At 34.4% G+C, this 21,463-nt stretch overlaps 1 protein-coding gene across 1 annotated transcript in view; it reads left to right on the top strand.

Moving 5' to 3' along the window:
* The window catches only part of LOC134542905 (collagen alpha chain CG42342-like), a 149,258-nt gene that overhangs the window by 110,035 nt on the left and 17,760 nt on the right, over positions 1-21,463 (top strand). Inside the window, exons 24-25 of the mRNA XM_063387491.1 lie at positions 14,154-14,180; positions 15,132-15,185. Coding sequence (XP_063243561.1) covers positions 14,154-14,180; positions 15,132-15,185 — 81 coding nt within the window. The remainder of the gene's footprint in view (positions 1-14,153; positions 14,181-15,131; positions 15,186-21,463) is intronic.

Here is a 21,463-nt window from a genome sequence, read left to right as displayed (position 1 = left end):
AGTTTGTATTTAAATTTTATCGTTATTTTAAATTCTTCTTTCAAATTAATGCTTTCGATAGGGCTGGGCGATTCCACAGATTTCATTTCGATTCAATTCCGATTCAAATTACTGTAAAAAAATTGAAATTTCAATTTTGATTCGATTCCTTAATTCTATAACAAATGCATAAGGTACAAAAGTGTAAAAAAGTTAATAACAATGTAGGCAAACATGGATCATTGGATCATTAGCATATTTTTCTTGCCTAGAAAATGCAGTTTGCAATGTCTGCTGGACAATTTTATGTTTGGCTACAGATGCAGATGGAGGTACCACAGATTTCATTTGAGATTGCAATTTTAAAAATTCTGAATATCCGTCTGTGTGTTTTGCGAGATGTTTCGCCATGCTGGTTGTGCTCCAGTGAACTTGTTTAAGTTTGTTGCCGCATGTTTTGCACTTTGAATGAGTTCCGGACACTTTTTCGTAAAATTTCCAAACTGCACTTTAAGGTTTAAATACACCTTTCACGTTTTCACTCATTTCTGCAATCAAAACAACGATTGTTTTCACGTTAGAAACTCAACACGGTATTGTACGTGCTAAAAGAAAAAAACATAATGGGTCATTTCTCATTGCTACACAACTATCACACTTGCATTTTCCATTAATGTCGCCGTCGATATGCGTGATACTGCAGTTGAGGAATATATGTAAAGACAAAGAACACAATTACCACATATGTAGCTATCAAACTTACTTCCTTAAAATACATAAACAAAATACACAATACCGGATCCCCGAAACAAAAAAATAAGTGGTTATCACAGATACAATGCAACGACTACTGTTTAAGGCACAGCTTTGATGTTGGACGTTTTTTATGTCCAAGCCACGGTACTAAAGTCTGCCACCATTAACGCTTAAGTTGCAGGCACTCAATTCGGAAGCCATTTTGTGGGAAGTGTTGCATGCATGTCGGTATAGTATCTATGAAGCTAATGTACTTACGAGCTTATTTATTTACTGCTTTCGGTGATCGAGGTTATAATCACATCCCAGAAATGAAAACGTATTTTACGATTGGTTCGAGGACTTTCCAATTGCATAATTAATGTGTATGTCGGCCGTTTGTAGTAAAGAGAATTTTTCCTATTTTGAACAAAATGAGTGTTGTTATTTACAGGATGAGAGGTAAAAATTGCATTATGTATCATGATTGTTTGGCAGTACCGAAGTTCGTAGTACATAGGAAGAACGTCGCTAAATGGAATATTCGTTGAGGTTTTACGTACATACATAGTTATATTCCACCCTTTATGTGCAAAATAAACTGAATGTTGGGAAATTGTCACCATGCAAATGACCTAGCCAAAATTCGAATTTTTCGAATCTTAATTTAAACGAAAGATACGATTTCAATTATTTATGGAATCGAATCAAAACCGTGATTTTCGATTCATCGCCCAGCCCTAGCTTTCGTCAATAGTAGGAAACTGACACCGGCTTGAGCATGATGACTCATGTCCATACACTGATAATGAAAATGATATACTTAAACATATAAAACATCATTATCAAACAAGTTCTTATTTTAATTGGTAGGAATCAAAGTACAACAAAGGATATCAGTGACCATAACATCACACATTACACTTATAATAAAAAGTCATGACAGGAAACTACATTCCTAGCTTGCTGCTAACAAAACTAATGAATTTTCTTTTGAAGTCTTGTTTCAAATGTGTTCAAATAAGCTGAATGCCCAATACACTTGCACAACTGCAACTCTATATATTTTTCAAATCTAGAATGAACTGATTCAGACAAACATAGAAATTGAAAGTTTGGTGATGATGTATGTATGACCTATAGACCTAAAATCAAATGTGAACTTAAATTTGTGATTAAGTACCAGTAACAAAATTTTACCAGGTTATTATTTCATCAGTAATATTTTTGCATTTGTTTCATCAGAAGATTCAGGATTTATTGATGATTAGAGGCACTGGAAAATAGCGTTTATAATGGCTGTTCGTAGCATTTATATTTTGCCATATAGCATTTATATAGCATTAATTTTAATTCTTCTCCCAGTTTATGCGGATGTTGCAAGCTTTGCACATAAGTATGTTAGTGTCACTAACACAGAAATGGTGCGATTTGTATTGTGAATGCATGTGAATGCACGGTAACAGATTTTGTCCGTCCCATAATAGTAAAAAAAAAAATTTTTTTTATAGTTCTAACTGCATTGCACGCGAACGGGATACAGAAAACCGACTTTAATAACCTTAATTTTATTGTGAATAGCACCGCAATATTTTAGTTTCACAATTTACCGTTTGTTTTTCGGGTTAGGAAATTAGGAAAACACTAGGTAAGTTCAACAAATCAGCGACAAAAGCATAGAGCTACATTGCTGCCATCTTTTTTTCCCGTTAAAGTGCTAACGAATTTGACTGAAGTAGATTTTCGTAATTTTTTTTGTATTTGCCAAATATAAGCTGCGTGTGTTGTAAACTTAAATTAATTCATTTTTATATTTTAGTTGTCATTTAACAGTAAATAATTTGATTGTTTGTGTTAATATCACGCATGCACGCACACGTTTGCAAACATGGCCGCTTCAATGTTTTCACTTTCTTTCCCATGAAAATATTCACGCACGTAAGTAAATGTCTCTCTTTAACCGTTAAATTAGTTTGGGTCGTATGTTACGTTTGCCGTTAACCAAGTTTCCGCGCGAGCCTATGCGTATTTAAATTGTGTTTCGTGTTATTTACAAGATTCATAGATCGTGTTGATTGTTTACATGGCTCGCCATCGTCATCTTTTATTAGGTAATCTTCAAACACGGTAAGAAGATGCATAAAATAAAGAATGTTCTTTATTGTATGATGTTAGGCCGTTTATAATAAGAAATGGTTTATTTAAAAATATTAGGTAAACCTAAAATTTACTGGAAATTTTAATATTACTTGAAATTATAATACTTCTAAAAACGGGATTGTAGCGTTTATTCGTCGATAAACCATTTTATTGCTTTTATTCGCACCTATATCGTTTTTACGATTTTCCAGTGCCTCTATTGATGATATAAATTTGCAAGGTTATCCATTTTGGAGGAAAAAAACCACAAAAACTAAAATAAAGGACGCTTTCTCAGAAGCAACCTTAAAAGATTGTTTCTGTTCCACATATGCTTAGTTCATGTTTGAATAAATGTTTACTAATGCCCTGCGTGACATATTCCATTTAATAACATTGATTCCTGTTTTTCTTGTTTTCTGACAGTATATTCTACCAAGGAATCAATCCTGCTGTTTAACCTTCAAAAAAGTTTTAAAATTAAAATCAACTATTTTGATGATTATAGTATAGTTTATCTAAAACAGAAAATCAAAACATCTAACTAAATTTTTCTAAGGTCAATTTTAAAGTAATCAGCTAAGAGTGCATGGACTTATCTAACTGTGACAACGATTAATCGACAGCAAAAAGCTGAAGCCTATCTACGTACAAACCTATTCAAGTTGGAACAGTCAACACAAATTCTTACGGAGCCATCTGTTTTTGGCACCGCTACCATTGGTGCACACCATTCTGTAGGTTTCTCAATGTGTGTTATTACCAGTTTATCAACCATTTTACTTGGGTCCTTCCAAACATTTTCTCTCAGGAGTAAGACAACTCGTCTTGGTGCAGCAATTGCATAGGGCTTATGACTCTCCTCTTAACTTATCACACATTCTTTTCTAAGCTTTCCTAATCCTGTAAATATCTGTGGGAATCTATTAAAAACTGAACTCACCCCTTGTTCTGTCACTTCTACAAGTGCTCTGTTGTTCTTAATAGTGATGATGTTAAGAGCACGGAGAGCTGATCTTCGGAAAAGTGGAATTTTCGGACCTTTGACCACATATATTTCTTGTCCACTGTTTTTCATTGAATGCCAGGATTATTTTTTCCACCCCATCTACTTTAATTACTCCATTTCTTGTGCTCAAACTATTTATGTGTTTTTCCAGTTCTATTCCTAAGTGCTCGCTTAAACCTTTCCCAATAACTGTAACATCAGCTTGTGTATCGACTTTAAACTTAATCACCACTTTGCCAACAAACAATTGCACAAACCATGACTCGACAAACTTCCAAAGCACTAACTAAACCATATAATATTCACATAGCTCATCATCATTTATGCCCAATTCTTGTTCTTTGGTCGTACAATATGGTTCATAATTACCTTTTTTATTACACTCCCGGCCCTTAAAACTTATCTGCTGGGCACCAAAACCACTGATGAGATGGTGTTATTATGCATTTTGTGCACCCCCACTGCTTACTGGTGCTGACTGTTGATGAGGCCTACACTGTTTTCATGAATTGCAGTCTGTAATCTTGTCTCATGGTTGCAGATAAAATTTGTTTTACTGTTTCAAACAGCATCAATGGAAATCTCCAATGATTGTCACGCTGCTTCTTGTTGTTGTAACATTTTTTTTTCAGCTTGTCGGAGTTTCTTAACTACCTGCTAAGCTGTCAATGCACTATCAAACTGTAGTGCCTCTGATAATCTGTCATCCACAACTCAAATAACTAATACAGTCATGACAAGTTCCTCTCTCAGGTTTTGCAGTTCACACATCTCTGCTAGCTTAAAGACTGCATTAATGAATGTATCAGCACCTTCCCCTTCTTGGTTTCTGCATTCAAAAAACTTGCCTGTTCATAAGTAAGGTTTTTTTGTTTTTTAATTGACAAAAGAGAAGGAGTCAAATCTACCTTTTACAGTTGCGTACTTTTTTGTTTGCTCATCTTTCAAAGCAAACAATTCTAGCATGTCATCCGCCTCAGGTCCCATGCATTAAACAACATGAAGACTTGTGCTGCTTCTGATTTTCCTTGTACATCCGAAGCGGTGCGGAACCTTTCAAATTGACATATCCACTTTCCACTCGGATGGTGTGTGAAAATCTAACTTTTCTGTTGGCACTATTTGAAACTGTGCTGCATTTGCCATTGCACCCTGCACAGCACCTTCACCATTTATCACTACGCCTTTAACCGTATAGTAAAGTGATCTGCACCCAAATAGTAATTCGCTAACATTGTGTTTTGTTAAAGCCATTATCACAACAGTGGGTCGAAACAACTAATACCATGTAGTGTTTTAATACATGTAATTTGCCACCATCACAGTTCTCTACTACCTCAGTCCTCCATCAGGCCGGGCAACCTGGCCTAGGAAGTAAGTACAGTAGAACCTTGATTAACCAGGGTAATGGGGGGAAAGGTCAGTAAAGATAAGCAAAAATTATGGATAATCAAATTCAAATGTATTTAGGTTACACAATACAGCAAAATTTCGTAAGTAATTGATACAAAACAAATGTAAAAGTATTACTGACACTAATTGTTAATTTTTTAAAATATGTATGAATGAAATTATTTGTAATGACCTAAAAGACACAGTTTCAATTAAAAATATAAATTATATTTACAATTTGATATGGATAGGTATGTGCAATTTAACGAAGGTTCTAAAGTGCGAGTGTGCCAAGTTCACGAAGGAAGGAAGGAAGGGCAGTTGTTCCCTACTTGTAATCCAGCTTAACCCAGACTAGTATTTTAGTATTTCTTCTCGCAGGCAGTTCTAGCCCGTTTCTTTGTCCGTTCCTTTCTACTTTTTATATGCAGTTTTGCTCCTTTCTTGTCCCTTCCCTAATGAATTACACTTCGTGGGCTTGGTTCCCCCCCCCCCCCCCCCCCAAAAACATATGTTTAATTTTTAATTTAAAACCCGGTTAACCGCTGCCCAGTTAATCAGGTCACGGATAATCGAGTATAGGAAATAAAAATACTTATTTATGTAATAATTAATTAGTATAATTCTGATCACTATAACATTCATGTGTGCTTGAAAAGTTGTTTCAATACACTAAAAATTTATTTTAACAGGTAACTTGCGTAGCGTGATCTGGCCAAAATAAAGCTTCATATATATGTATACCTACACATATATTAACACACACACTATTATAAAAAATTGAAAACATGAACACATTTTCATAACAGTGTAAAAGATGGCTGGTTTTGAAAAACTTTAGGAAATATCTAGGGGAAAAAAAATAACCAATATGAGCATACCATATGTTAACAAATGTATTGTATTGTGTCCACTAACATAAAACCTATGTGGAAAACCAGACAAAAACCCATTCAACAGAAGATTCAAAGAACTTATTTAAAATTTGGTTTAAATTTAATTTTAATAAATTTTTGGATTGTCCATATATAAAAACATTTTGCCATTTACAGCAACCCTAAAGAAATCAAAGTGAAAAGATTTTTTTTTTTTCTCTCTTTAAAGCTGATTTTACAAGTAATTCAAGTCTGAAGGCTACACAACATTTCTGTACCTACTGGCAAAATATTCACAAAATTTAGTTTTTTTTTTATAAAATGGGATTGTACTGTAAAATAAAACTACCTGATTTGTGAATACAAAGATATAAATCATTGAAACACTATTTTAAGTCTTTTTTTTTGCTTAATGATTAGGCCTACTCTATTAAATAGATTGATATTCAAAATACATATTGTAATCAAACTAATGTTCCACGTAAAGTAATATTAACTTAGATGGTACTAATTTCACTGAAACATACTAAGTATTAATTACCAAGACATATATTAAAATGATGGTTAAAATTGTATAATATTAACTGGAAGGAAACAAACATACTTGGAAATACTTATTTATGTAATAATTACTGTAAATATGATAAATTTCTACTTTGATTTGTTACTAAAAATTTAGTAAGTCAACATACGTAAAACTGTATAAGTTATAGTACTATTGTTATTCACTGAGAATTACTCAATTGTGTAGTGTGACTACTGTTTAGTTTTACACAGATACACATACTGACAATGGTGCAGCATGTATGGACTCACTGTTATATGGTATATAAGCACATATTTTCCTTTGCATGGACAAGTAAAATATTAGTACCTACATTTGTTGCCAGTATAAAGTTTCATCAGTGGATGACTCTTTTTGGACCTGTTTTTTTCATTTCCTTGAGAATTGTGCAAGGAAAGGATATTAACATGATTGACAAGGATCACTCTTCTTCCTCAATTTACAATGTGTCGGTAATTTGTATTGTTAAATGGTGTATGGAACTGATATTTGCTTGGAAAATAAAATTTTGTGTGCATGTGGGCATTTACAAAATATGCTTTCTCTGTTGTGCTCAACCTTTCCTATCTCACCCTACCTCATAACACATGCTTTACAGGATTATTTACATATTTGGTAAAGGAAAAAGAAATTTCCTAGGTTTCATCTACTCCATTCATTATGTTAATGAAGATGTAGATAGCATTTGTGTTCAAAAATTTTATTTTTTAAATTATGATTTCAATTGACACTGATGGTTCAGCACTATGTATGTAAAATATTAAGCTATAATCAATAAGGATGCCTGTGACTTGATTAATTTACAATGCTTGGTTTTGATATGAAATGTTTCTGTGCCATGCTATAAAAATTGCACGATAAATGCTCTAGAAGCATCATGGGCAGATAATGCATGGCATGTGAATGCAATTTAAGAAATAAGTACATTAAAATAACTTTAATATTGCACAAATATTAGTAGGTATGTTAGAAATTATTTCAAATGCATATGTTTTTGCCATAGATACTACAGCCCTTGAGAATTATAAAGCTGAGAATTGATACAAGAACAAAACAAATTTTAATCAGCTGCTTTGAAGAATTAATTTCAATTTAACACACTCCAGCACACAATAATTACTTCACATTATGGAAGCACCACAAACTTGAAAAAAAAAAATTTCATCTTAGTTCCTGGAAAATATTTAAAACATTAAAGACTAAATTTACCAAAGATTTATATTATTATTATTATTATTATTATTATTATTATTATTATTATTATTATTATTATTATGATTATTCAGACAGAAGCACTCACATCAAATACTACTTTGCACCTACATGCAGGACAGTGAGAAGGCATGAAGTAGTATGTGTGTAGTGTTCTAAAACAATTAGGTGTTTTATAGCAGTTATCCTACAATCTGCCAATTGGGAAAAAGATTTAGCAGGCTTCACTTGAGTAGTTCTGTAGGTGTTTATTTGGAATGTTTTAAGATAGCAACTGTGTTTCTCCCCCCCCCCCCCCCCCCCCCTTCTGAACTTCAGTGCTTTAAAATACCTTGTTTTCCATAAGCATAATCCAACCTAGTCTGAAACTTTATGCAAAAAAAAAACTGAGAATACATTTTGTGGTTTCCTCTTAAAAAACATATTCCAACACACATTGTAGTGCAATTCCATGCCAGGCAAACTGACACTTAAGTGAAAGGTCGTTATTAATAAACAAAGAGAAGAGTACTAAAAAGAAATGCATAAGATAAGGCAAATAATTTTTGTTGAATTAGTTTCTGAAACATGCAGATTCATATTAAGTCATTCTTCAAGACTAAATTAACGTAACAATGATACGGTGATACAGACAACAACCCTAAAAATATCTGAAAATTAAATTTAATTTCAATGATTTTTTTTTTTTTAAATCACACAGGCAAACAAGAAAAAAGTTATTTTCTTTTGGTGCTAAGGATTTTGGAACTGATTTTTGCTATATTTGGGGCACTGAATCTAAATATGAAATTATTTTTTTTTTATATCAGCTCTACTTTTTGAGATAAGCTAATCTTGAAATGTGTTCTTTTACACAATGGGAACAAATATGGTTCATTGCCAATTGCTCACTCAACGACAATGAAAGAATCATATAGCACCATAGCTTTGGTCTTGGAGAAGATAAGGTATTGTGAACATCAATGGGTGATTTGCATGTACTTAAAAATGGTAAACTTTCTCCTCAGACAGCAAAGTGGCCACACCAAATATCCTTGTTTCTTGTGCTCTGGAATAGCAGAGACAAAACACGCCACTGTATTAGACAAGAGTGGCCGAAGAGAGAAGACATGTTTGTTAGAGAAAAAAACACTATTAATGAACCCTTAGTTGAATGATAGAAAATCATCTTTCCTCCACTGCATATCAAGCTGGGCCTTATGAAGCAGTTTGTAAAGGCTCTTGATAAGGACGGATCATGCTTTGCATTTATAGGGGAACAAATGCCAAACTTCAGTAAGGAAAAAATTAAAGCAGGAATATTTAATGGCCCCGAAATAAGAAAATTCATTAAGGACCAAGCCTTCATAAATTCCATGAATGAGGCCGAGTGAAAATCCTGGACTTTATTTGTTGCAGTTGTCGGAAATTTTCTGGGCCAACGAAAAGCAGAAAACCATGTTGTACAGGTAAACTATATGCTTAAAATTTTCAAATCCCTTGGATGCAACATGAATATTAAGGTGCACTATTTACACAGCCACCTGGACCGTATTCCTAAAAATTTAGGAGACAGCAGTGAGGAGTAAGGTGAAAGATTTCATCAAGATATTAAAATTATGGAGGACCGCTATCATAAGCACATGATGGCAGATTATTGCTGGAGTTTAAAAAGGGACTGTTCCAAGATGTATTCAAGAAGTTAACAAAAAAGAAGCTTCCCAAGTGTTGAGTGACTAGTTGGTTCCATTAATGACTTAGTACTATCTTTGTATATATAATAATATTTGTGTAATTTAATAATAAGAATTTCATTATTAATTTTTAGATTTTATTCATGGATTTAACCTAAAATAACGTTAAAGTACATTTCACTAAAATGTTATATCTAATAAATTTGACCTCCTAGGCAAAAACTAATGCCATATTTGAATTCAGGGCACCAAATTCATATGAAATCAGTTCCAAATACCCCAGAAACAAAACTATTGTTGGCCTGTGTTATAGTTTTGTTACAATAGTCTCAACAACAATATTCGACTATACGTAGTTGAATCAATCAACATTTATTCCATTACTTTTAGTACTGGGATGGTTCCTAAATTTTGTCCAATCTAATTCCAGTTTCAAATCAATTCACATTTCTTCAGGTTCCATATTAATTAAGACAATACTTCCTTATAAAATTCCTCTTAATCTATATAGTACTTGAATACAAAAACCTGTTTGTTACTTTATAAATTATGATGTTCATTCATTTAATATAGACAGCTTATAAAGATAAGACAGTTATAACTTCAGTTACCTGAGAACCACAAAATAAATTAACTTGTGGGTATCAGTACTGTTTCTGTTGGTTAATAACACTACAATCATTGTAATTTATTTGGTATACAACTAACACAACAATTTAAATCATGATAAATTTTTACTGTATATTTACACACTTAACAAACATGTATTAGGTGATTTAATTTAAAATATAGTAGCACCTTGCTATAACACTAATGCATGAAATAATGGAATTTAGTTTTAATGAAATTGTAGTACCGTAAATAATGTAAAAGTGACACGTGTCATTCCAAAAAATTTCTGCAATTAAAGCTAACCTTCACATTTTATTTTTATAACATGCAATAACTAAAAAGTTTTCATCCAATAAAAGAACACTCCAATGGATTAAATTAGAAACTATGATAATTGAAAATCCAATTAATTTGTTAGATTCATATTTAACTGAACACAAATAATGTATAAATAAAACTCTTAACTAATAGGTCCAACATCATGATCAATTATTCTCCAAAAATCCCATTCTGATAAGTCACTAAACTCTGATACATCTAACAAAAATTTTTAACTAAAATAACTGGATATTTGCAATTTCAAGGTTTTGATCTGGAGGAAGAAACAACTGGGTACCTTTCTAAAACCTTTGGATTTTGAATCCTTCGATTCCAATGAAATTTTTGTAAGTTGGCTAAGTTGGAATCACCCAACACTACTGAGAATTTATTATGAATTTACCAGTTCCCACATTTACAATGGAATTTATAAATTCAAAATTTTGATCATAGAGAAAGCTTTTGGTTGGATATCGAGGTTTATGTACCTCCTTAATATCCTAAAAAGTCCTTAATTTGTCTTTAATTGAATAGGGGCCCCTTAAAGGTACTTAAATTTCACCAATAATTCGTAAAAACTCCTTAATAGACTGATAGTGGGCAGGTATTTTAATGTTCTGTTGTTTCCTACTTGGTAGCAAACAACACACAATTTGTGAATTTCAGGTCACATGATTAGATTTTAGATGTAAAAAAAATTTTAATTTGTTTTTTTCATAATTAGCATCTCATATTATAAGTCTTACTTTGAACTTACAAAGCAAATGTTTTGTGATAATACAAATGGTTTTCCACCTCTTGATAGTGGTTAAGGGGTCATTAAAGACTCCTTAATTTTTGATTTCACAAGATAGTACGAACCATGGATACACGCAAATGCACATATGCATGCACACAAACACAGATATATATATACACATACATTATATGCTGCTGGGTATTATCTTCAAATCATATCAAAAATTTGGTGTATCTTGCTATTTTACAACTTCCCTTGAAAGTTATATTGAACAGCCTTATATTACCTTCACCAGAATTTTATTTACAATACTATACTACTGATTGGCAGTTTTCTGGAAACGGCAGAATAATGCTGAAATAATCATGCGTAACGAAAGTTATTGGAGAATGTACTGTCACAGGTAGTCTTTGCTGAAAATTTACTACAAAATCTTAACAGCAGATGCTAGAAGTTACGAGAGCATTTCACGCATAGTAAAGTATGAATCTACAGATTCATAACGAATGGAGTGTGAGACCGTAATCCTGACTACTTAGTATGGCTTTGGTGGATGTGGGCAATGCCTTCAGTTGCTAACTGTTCTTGTGCTTTTTGAGCTGATTGTTATGTGTGGTGCTGGGCATTGCTTGTGGTGCGTATTTTCTTTTTGTTGATTTGTTAAGAGTGTTTTCAAAAGTAACAAAAGAAGGTGCATGACAAGTTAACTGAATAAGAGTAATGAAACAAATAACATTTTTTAGATGCTAAATGTAATAAATTTTATAGAACAGTAATTTAAAATGTGATACATGGGTTTCAAATTTTTCTTGAAGTATTGTTATTGTCTTCTTTTAAATGTAATATGCACACACTGCAGGACTAATTTTTGATGTTTTATAATCATTCACATCCACACCACAGTAAGTAGAGTAAACATTGTTTCAGACATTTTAAAGTTATTTTTGGTATCAGTTTATTTCTGATACAAAAAACTTGTTTTGAACTTTACCATATTTCATAAATCTTTAGAAGTTAATAATTTCATATTAATTTTGAAAAAAATTTAGGATACCTAATTAAATGTAAAATTATGTGTTTAGTTAAGTTTTTTTAAAATTTCTTTTGACTTTACGTTCAGTTGAAATAATTTTACTGGTACTTCTTTATATTTATTAATACATGTACACTAAATTATCTTTTACACAGACATTTCATTAACTATATATCTTCTACTTTGTAAAATTCTTTCTTGACACTGACTGACAGACACTGCACAGCCTAAACTGCTGGGTCTAGAAGCATGAGATTTTGCAAAGGAGTTCCTTATACAACGTAGGTGAGCACTGTGGTAGGATTTTTGAAAATTTATCCCCTAAGGGTGTAAAATAGAGGATAAAAGTTTGTGTATGTGAATATATTTATATGTATATATTAGTCATAGACATACAGAGTAACAGATGTACAAACTGTGAGAGTCATTTCTCTATGTACACCAAGCAATAGCCGTGAAGCCATTACATTTTGCTATATGACCTGCAGACTTGAAATTTGGCATGTATATTCATTTTGCTATGCAGACATCTGTTAAGGATTTTATGAAAATCAGCTCCCAAGGAGAGTTGCGTGGGCATTAAAGATCAAAATTTCCCTATTTTTCAATACTATTGCATTGTTTTTGCATTCTTCATCTCCATAGCAATGGCTATTGCATTGTTAATGCCTGCTGTGTCTACTGGTGACAGCTATTACATTCAATTTTTTACTCACTTTAAGATTTTAATCAGCCTCCACATCGGGTTACGGAAGCATTAAAGAACAAAGTAAATACCCTACAGACTACCTGATGTGTTACAGAATATGTTTTTGGAAAAAAAGTGACTGAACTTAAAACCGTTCTTGTTTGTTCCTCCAAATTTCTTTCTCATTATAGTGTGATTCAATACACAAGATAAAGTTTTTACACCCAACTAAACAAGAACCTGCAGACTTATTTTCTTAGTGAATATCCATGTTTTGGCTGGACGCTTAAGGGGTAGGATGTGTATATACATGTCTCTATATGACAAAACAGTAAAGAATAAAGATTGTAGTGTGAACGTAAATAAAAATAATTCATAGCAACACATGCAGGTAACACTGCTATGTTCAGCAATCTTACAATCTAACTATTATTTCTAAATACACCCAGGCTAAAGACGGAACTCTAAGCCACAACCCTAGGGGTTAGTAGCCGAGTACAATGAACTCCACAAGACCCAGGCCTGCAGCAACAACCATATGTGGTGATGTGATTGGATAACATTGTTTAACATTACATAAATAATAAAACTTATAGCAAAATTTATTTTCAGTGTTTACAGGTTATCCACCCATCATTTCACAGTTATTAAATTAAATAATCTATATTAGAATTTATATTATTCAAATTAACTTAAACTGCAATAAGAGACATTCAGTTCAAATTTGTAATTTTTTCATTTCAATTCAGTTATAATTTTTGTTAAATCTTGAATAAAATATTAATACACCTGAATAACTTGTAGATGGAACTTGCTGGTAAGTTGGTGACATTAAATAAAATTATATATCTAAACCTACTTGTGGGTAACAGTAGGTGAAAGTAATTAAACATACTGAATGTTGTACTGGCGGGTCGACAAAAGGTATTTGCACGACTGTTTGCAAGACGAAGATAGATGTAACCATATTGTTTCAGCTTGTTACATGCTTTGTTTGTGTTATGCTGCCACCACCATGTGTAATGTTAAACCCAGTCATTTGTTTTATTTCATATGCCACCATAAACTAACATGTATTGTAAACACTGTGCCTGGTTGCATTGACACTGTTTATCCCACTGTATTTTATTGTTATCGTAATTTTTCTTTTGTTATTTTTGTTTCTCTTTTGTTCTTTTCTTTAGGGTCCTCCTGGTCTTGACGGAATGAAGGTACGTTGCATACAGCTTCTTATATTTTTGTGTTGCCAAGCAAAACAAAAACATCAAAGATGGGTAATTTCTCTTACTAGTTATTAATATAAAACAATAAATGCATGCTGCAACATTACAAAAGTCAAACTTTCCAGACAATAACCAAAAAATGTGCATATAATAACTCAGAAAATACTCTGTCTTCCATATTTATGTTATGGCTATTTGTATGTTTATTCAGTTCTGTTACAAGAGACAAAATATGTAAGTAAAAGTAACATGATAGTTTGATGTAGGTATTGTTTTGAATGATATTTCAGCATGAACAGATCACCGATTGTTTAGCGTTTAAAGTGTTAATATTTCAGGAAAAACCAAAACATGGCTATTTTAAAAAAAATTCTCGAAATGATTCATCTAGACAATAAAAGTATATTATATCCACAATCACTTTCCAAGTACACACAATGTATAATATAAATAAATAAAACAATTATTAAATAATTATAAAATGAATATTACTACTTTGAGTTTACACTGTACTAAACAACATTCAGTATTTAGTACCTCCAGACATACTTAATAATCCACATTAATATTTCATTTTAAGTTTCCATTTAAAGAAGTGCCAAGATATTGAAATTATTAAATATTGTTTTAAGTAAATTTATTTTTTATGTAAGCACGTTCAATACTTCCGAAATTACCATTGCATTATTAACAACAAACTTAAAGCTCAAAATAGTGTTTCATCTCTCGTTCTTTGGCCAACGTATAAATGATGTAACATCAATTTATTGTAGGTCACATGATTGTAATGGTACCAGTGCATCATATCTTACTGATAGTTTAAATTATTTACCATCAACGTAACTGTAGCAACCGATTCAACTGAATGAACAATCTAAATGAACCAGCAGCATGAACGATGCACAGCGTACCTCATCCGTGTGACGTTGTGTTTTGCAGGGAGCCCAGGGCGAGCCGGGCAGCAAGGGCGAGAGAGGAGACCCGGGACTGCCTGTACGTAGTCTGCAATCACAAACCACACACTGGTTTCCTAGTGACCTACCGCCAAGCTGCGCTGCTAACACCACCGTAGTCCTTGCTAATAGTCACTCCATCCTTTCCTGTGGCGTGGTGCACATACTTGTGTTTGTAACGTTTTCATTAGTGGTGGGCCAGTAACACATTTTCTTACAAAAATAAATCATAATCTACGCTTTAATAATTAAAAAGTTTGGAACCCTTTAAAGTTAAGTAAGCAGCATGTTTTCATAAATTAATCATGGACTAAAATAAAAGATGGAAATACATCAAATAGGTTACATGTCAAATACAAGGCAACCTTCAATATTATAACTTAATGTATTGTAAAGCCTATCTAGCTTAGGAGCATTGGGATGGGAGGCCAGAACCTGGCATGGACTGGGGTTTACGTGAATGGAGCAGATTAGGTATGCAAGGTAAATGGTATCAAGTACACAGACATTTTATTCAAACATCAAATCATAACATTAGGTTACTGATGAGGTTAAGTGAATACAATTTAGGCAAGGCTAAATACAAAAATCAAAAACAATGATTTTAGACAAAACGGGCTGTTAACAACAAGCTTCGAAGGTAAGCCGGCTACACCGTAAGCGATCCCATCATACAACGCGCAGTTGACGCGAAGCAAAAGCAGTGCCAAGTATGCAGTTAAATTCAGACATTTGAATTTTACAAACTACTGCAAGGTGCAGTTACAATTAATCAATTAAAGAAAGAAGTTACATTATTTACGTTTTACAAAACTACTGCGAAGTGCAGTTACAATTAAAGAAAGACGTTACATTATTTACGTTTTACAAAACTACTGCAAAGTGCAGTTGCAATTGAAGAAAGACGTTACATTATTTACGTTTTACAAAACTACTGCAAAGGGCAGTTACAATTACAGAAATAATTTACATTAATAAGAAATAATCAAATACGTGCGACAACGTCTCAGGGGGAGACAGTTACCAATAAAAACCAAGTTGACAGTGAAGTTACGTTAATGCATTAATCCAAACTAAACAATTTTCAAGGTGGCGGCCGAAAAGGAATTTAGACAAACCAATTCAAGAATAAATGACTCTACATTAAGGTAAGGGCCACCGCCTCACACACAACTCAAACCAACTTACATTTTTCCCCTGAGGTCGCACACCCACTTAGTTCAAACTGAACCTAACGGACTACATGCTAGTAGATTACAACAGATCAGCTACTGTTGACAACCGAGCCTGACTAAAACCAGAAGCAAGAAAGAAGCTCCTGACATGGTTATAAGATCGCGCCGCAGCGCGCGCATGCGCCAATCAAGGGGGGGGGGGGGGGGTGAACGAGTAGACATAGAACAACCACTAGGAGGGGGGGAAAGGAGGGAGAAGGAGGAGGGGAGCGGAGTGCCGGAGGCTGATGTGGCGCGCGCAGTTCAAACCGCTACAGTATATTAAATATTAGTAGTTTTACTTCAAAAAAAAAATTTTGCATGTGGAAATTCATGTGATATGCATTCACAAGGATGGTACAAGTATATTAGACATCTGACCAACAGATTAGCTTGTGTGGGTGCTTGCATGGTCTCATGGTTCACTTGAACAGTCCCTGATTTCATGGAATTGGTGTACGTGAAATGTTTGTACTCAGACTAGATTATCATTTACTATTTAAATTGCATTAGCTCTTTCTTACAATCCACCAGCCTATCAAACAACTTTCCGGATGTGTCTATCCACAGCAAAAAATATTTTTCCAACAGGTATAAAAAAAAAAAAACTTTTTACACATTGGTAACATATGTATTATCACATCTAATAAATATTTTGAAGAGTTGTAACATGGTTTAACATGTTTTTTGTCTTGGGCCAAAGTTACCCTCAAAGGGCCAATGTTACCCCAACTGACGGTACCTCAGGAGTGATGCAAATGTTTAGTGTGGGTTCTGAATGTCTGGCAGCAGGTTTTGTGAATGCAATATATTTCAGGTCCTTCAAACAGAAGATTGCCTGAGAGATGTGCCCTGTCTGGTAGATATTTTGCTCTTTTGCAGTAACTCCTGAAAATTATCTCTAAAAATAGAGTATAAAACTCGTGTTTTTATGGTAACATTGTTTCATATTTCACAGTTAATGCTTACATTTTTCTACGCAATTCTTTTTCAAAACATTTGGGGATTAAAAATAAAACCACCCATTTAGAAAAAAATAAGTCCATACAACACTAGTATGATTAGCACTCTTTAATACAGCATTCTTTAGTTCAAAAGATTCTGTTATTTGGCACCAATCCAACTACTTGCACATTTAGATTTTTCGGGTGTGTAAAATAAATACTAAGTTGATTAATAACGTAGGCAGCTATAAAATTTTGATAAGATTATGGTTTTATTATTTTTACAGTAATGCATGTCTACTGTATGTCTGAAAACATACTGTTTCCCAGCTATAAGCCAAACACCATCGACATATGGACATGTCATACATGTGTTGCATCATTCGATGATGATCACCTCATGTAACATCCTCAACCCATCCTGCACACCATCACCACTTGCATAAAGTTGTCAGTCTCATGACAGCAACTTGCTGGTGGTGGATTATGTGTTTGATGAGTATGACAATATGCCATGGTACAGCGAAGTTAAGTGTAATGGAAGAGCTGCACATAAGCTTGCCATCTCTGCCATTGTTTATTGGTGGCTCCTGTAAACGGATACATTAGCCACCAGCAGAGAAGACTGTAGTGCATCAAGGCAGCATTTCACCCTTGGTCTTCTCAAAGATTTCGCACTCTACACAATTGAAGAGGATGCTTCAACGAATCCAGAATGATCACACGTGCCCTCGTGGATTAAAATACTGTCTGGTGTGTGCTTCATGAGCAGCCGCTTCACCCTTATTATCCTCAGAACGTCGATACTATGAGTCCAGCAGATTATCTGTCACAACTCAGGTTCTGTACATAATTTCTGCAACTGTTGACATTTCCATGTTGCAACTTATGAACGGGCAGGGTTGGTACTTCTTGAATAGATGTATATACACTCATATCCAAGGCTGCATTATGTACACACTGAATAATTCTTGCAGGCATGTATAACGGTTATTTAAGGATTTCACAACTGCTTTAAAAGAGAATCAGTGTATCTTTTCTCTCGTGCCTTTAATAAAAGGGAAGGTAAGACGTGAAGCTTATATTCACGATGTGGGTGGCAAAAAAAATGACAGCCAACTCACCCTTTCCACCAGCTCATGCATCCCATTATGACAAGGGAATCTGTGCAGATTGTTCACCAACTTGCCGGATTGTGACACACATGCCGTTCTATTCCAAACAGTATTGTAGCCAGCCATTATCCTTCATTGTACAGGTACTGGGCATTTGTGGTGTGTTCACGCAAAATAAATACAGATTAATTCCTTCTGACATAGTTCATTGCGGTCAGTGAAATCTTATTTTGTACAGGTTTGATTTTGCGTAGCAATTTGGATGAAAAAAGAACATAATAAATTGGCCTCTAGTTACGGGAAGAGGAAAGGTTCGCTGTGAGTTTTCCCCCCTCCGTTATCTAACCGCCCCCCTCCATCAAAAGGCATTTGAAGAGAATCAGCCACTTGCCCGAATGCTCTCTCACTTCAGGCTGATTTAAGGTAGGCACTACTGGTCGGCAATGCATGCACGACAGGAATCACATGAATCGGATGTAAGAATTCCCTATAGTCTATTAAATGAGACTACGCACACTTCTCCACATTGTACGTATTGAATGTCAGCAATGCCGACTGGAATCAGCGAGAAAGCAAGCAACCTGTATGGTTCGCCGATGTGGATGACTCAACAACACAGAGGACAGGGACATCCTTCCAAAAAAATTTGATGCCCCGAACGCAGTGTGCGCTCTACCTTAAATATCTCATTAAAATGATCCATGCCGTGTGTGCGTTGATGCCCAGTTTGTGCCCACCTCTCCACACACCAGTGTCATGAGAGTGTCGTGGTCAGTCCGTGAATCCACTGACGAGATTGAAAATATTCTTCTAGGAATTTGAAGGGTTTTGTTTACACTTCCAGTGCGTGTCCGTGCCGCCGCAAGCAGTGCTGCAGCTGTCACTGTAGCGTGACCGCTGGATAATTTCAGACAATACTTCTAGTTTCACGGCCGTACAACTGGTGGATAATTAAGAGTGTATTTGCCAGACTACCTATGAAACACTGTCCATTGTGAATAGAAATCAATATGAGATCATGGTTGGTGAAGTTACGACTCGGCCACAGCACTGTGTGTAAATCAGTCTTTCCTTGTGCTCTTGTTTCTCTCACCCTAGGTCTTGACAAGGTCACCGGACTAATCTGTTTAACAACCTTCACACTTGCTTTATCCTGTCCAAACTCTCAAGGTTTAGATTTTTTGTGGCTGTGCTGCAACGCGACATCCAGCTGCACTGCCAGGCATGTCACGAGTTGGCTATAAAGTTTTTACAATGAGTGTTATGCATTTTTGGACTCTCTAGGAACAAAACTCGGTACATCAACATTGTTCCTTATGGGTGAACGTGATTTAATTAACGGATGTTTTGCTTAACGAACAATTTCCAGGAACATTACCTGCCTGCTAATCGAGAACTTACTGTACTCTCTTTACGGATAGAGCCAAATCACCACGGAAGTTGCGTACAATTTTCGCAACAGTCACGTGTGGGGAAGAAAAAACTGGCATTCTGCACTCCCCCATGGTTTTTTAGGAATGATATGTCATCAATGTGTCGGAGGGTTTCTGGAGATGTGCCATTGGGCATCGGGCATGTCATGTGATTTCAAGACGATGGCGCAATACCTTATTTTGCACTTGGGTGATTAGGGTGATGTGGATCTGCAGTGGTGTTCCACATAGGCGTGCCTACAGGGGGGGCCAGATCGGAATTTTCTCTAATGCGTTCGTTAATATTCTGTAAATTCCTGGCACTGTGACATTCAAACTGTGTTTCAGTGTTGCAGCATGCTAATTAACAATATTTTTAAACATTTTATCATTCTGGAAATACAGAAGCCTTAGTTTATTTAAAACATGAGGTCCCTTAAAATGGCCAAGCAAAAAAAAATATATTTTAAGAGGTTTGTTAAAGTTCTGTTGTCTGAATTTCTGTGTTTGCATTCACTAAAAAGAAGTTCATTTCAAGGTAGATCTGGACCAAGCTATTGGAAATTCGAGGGGGAAAAATGTGTAAGTACACTTTAAACGTTGTCTATGGAAAAAAAAAAACATATTTTCAAGATTGTTAAAACTATACGGATATAAATATTAACTAGTAAACATATCTCGTTCATACTGCACAAAAATATCAACAAGTCAATGAGTGAATGTATTTAGGCTATTTAACATTCTAAATTCAGCTTCTGATTTAAAAATTTAGCAGGGCCCGCCCTAATGGAAATGTCTGGGCACACCTATGGTGTTCCAACTGATTAGCCTGCAAGCTCACCATATTTGACACAGCTGGATTATTCTCTGTGGTGCCACATGAACAGTCTGGTTTATGAGATCCGATGGGGTCCTAAGAGGATCAGCTTGCTGGGATAATAGTGCCGCAGCAAATGTTCGACCACCAGGTGTTGTGAGCAAGTAAACTGGAACATGGTATGCTGGTACAATGTTTGTACTGAAGTGGGGAGTCGCCAAGTTGAGCCGTTCTTGGAAGTGGACACAGAATTACTGAAAAAAACATTGTACGTACTACACTCTGGTCTTTGACACAGCAGATGTGGTACAGGTCTATGCATGGTGGTGTTTGGCTTCTAGAGAGGAAATGGAATGTTTCCAGACATTGGTTCCTTTGTTAATCTTTTTTACTCGGGCCTCTCTACAAACCCTCAGTATATGTAATAGGAATTTATATCATCCTTTATTTAATTAAATATAATTTGTGTTCATTTTATTAAGGTGGAAAATATTTATAAGGTTTGGTAAACCACATTAATAGGTGCAAATAATAAAATTATGAAAGTGATTTTAGCTTTTAAAGTTTATTGCCATAAACAATGGTGTTCCAATTTGAAAAACGTTACTGAGAACTAAAATTAAAGCTATGGTTCTTTTTGTAAACAGAAAGTGTAATGCAAAGGATTAATTAATAAAGCTATTTATAAATTACTTTTTTTTCTTTACAATAATTTCACCAATGAAAACTAAAGGTCTTGCTAAATGCTAACTATGGTTGATTCATAGTGTACATTAAAATGTGGTAATGGTTGGAAGTATGTTAAATTTTGTTTAA

This window comes from Bacillus rossius (assembly GCF_032445375.1).
Source record: "Bacillus rossius redtenbacheri isolate Brsri chromosome 9 unlocalized genomic scaffold, Brsri_v3 Brsri_v3_scf9_2, whole genome shotgun sequence".
NCBI classification, from domain to species: domain Eukaryota; kingdom Metazoa; phylum Arthropoda; class Insecta; order Phasmatodea; family Bacillidae; genus Bacillus; species Bacillus rossius.
This window is presented reverse-complemented; position numbering and strand designations above follow the sequence as displayed.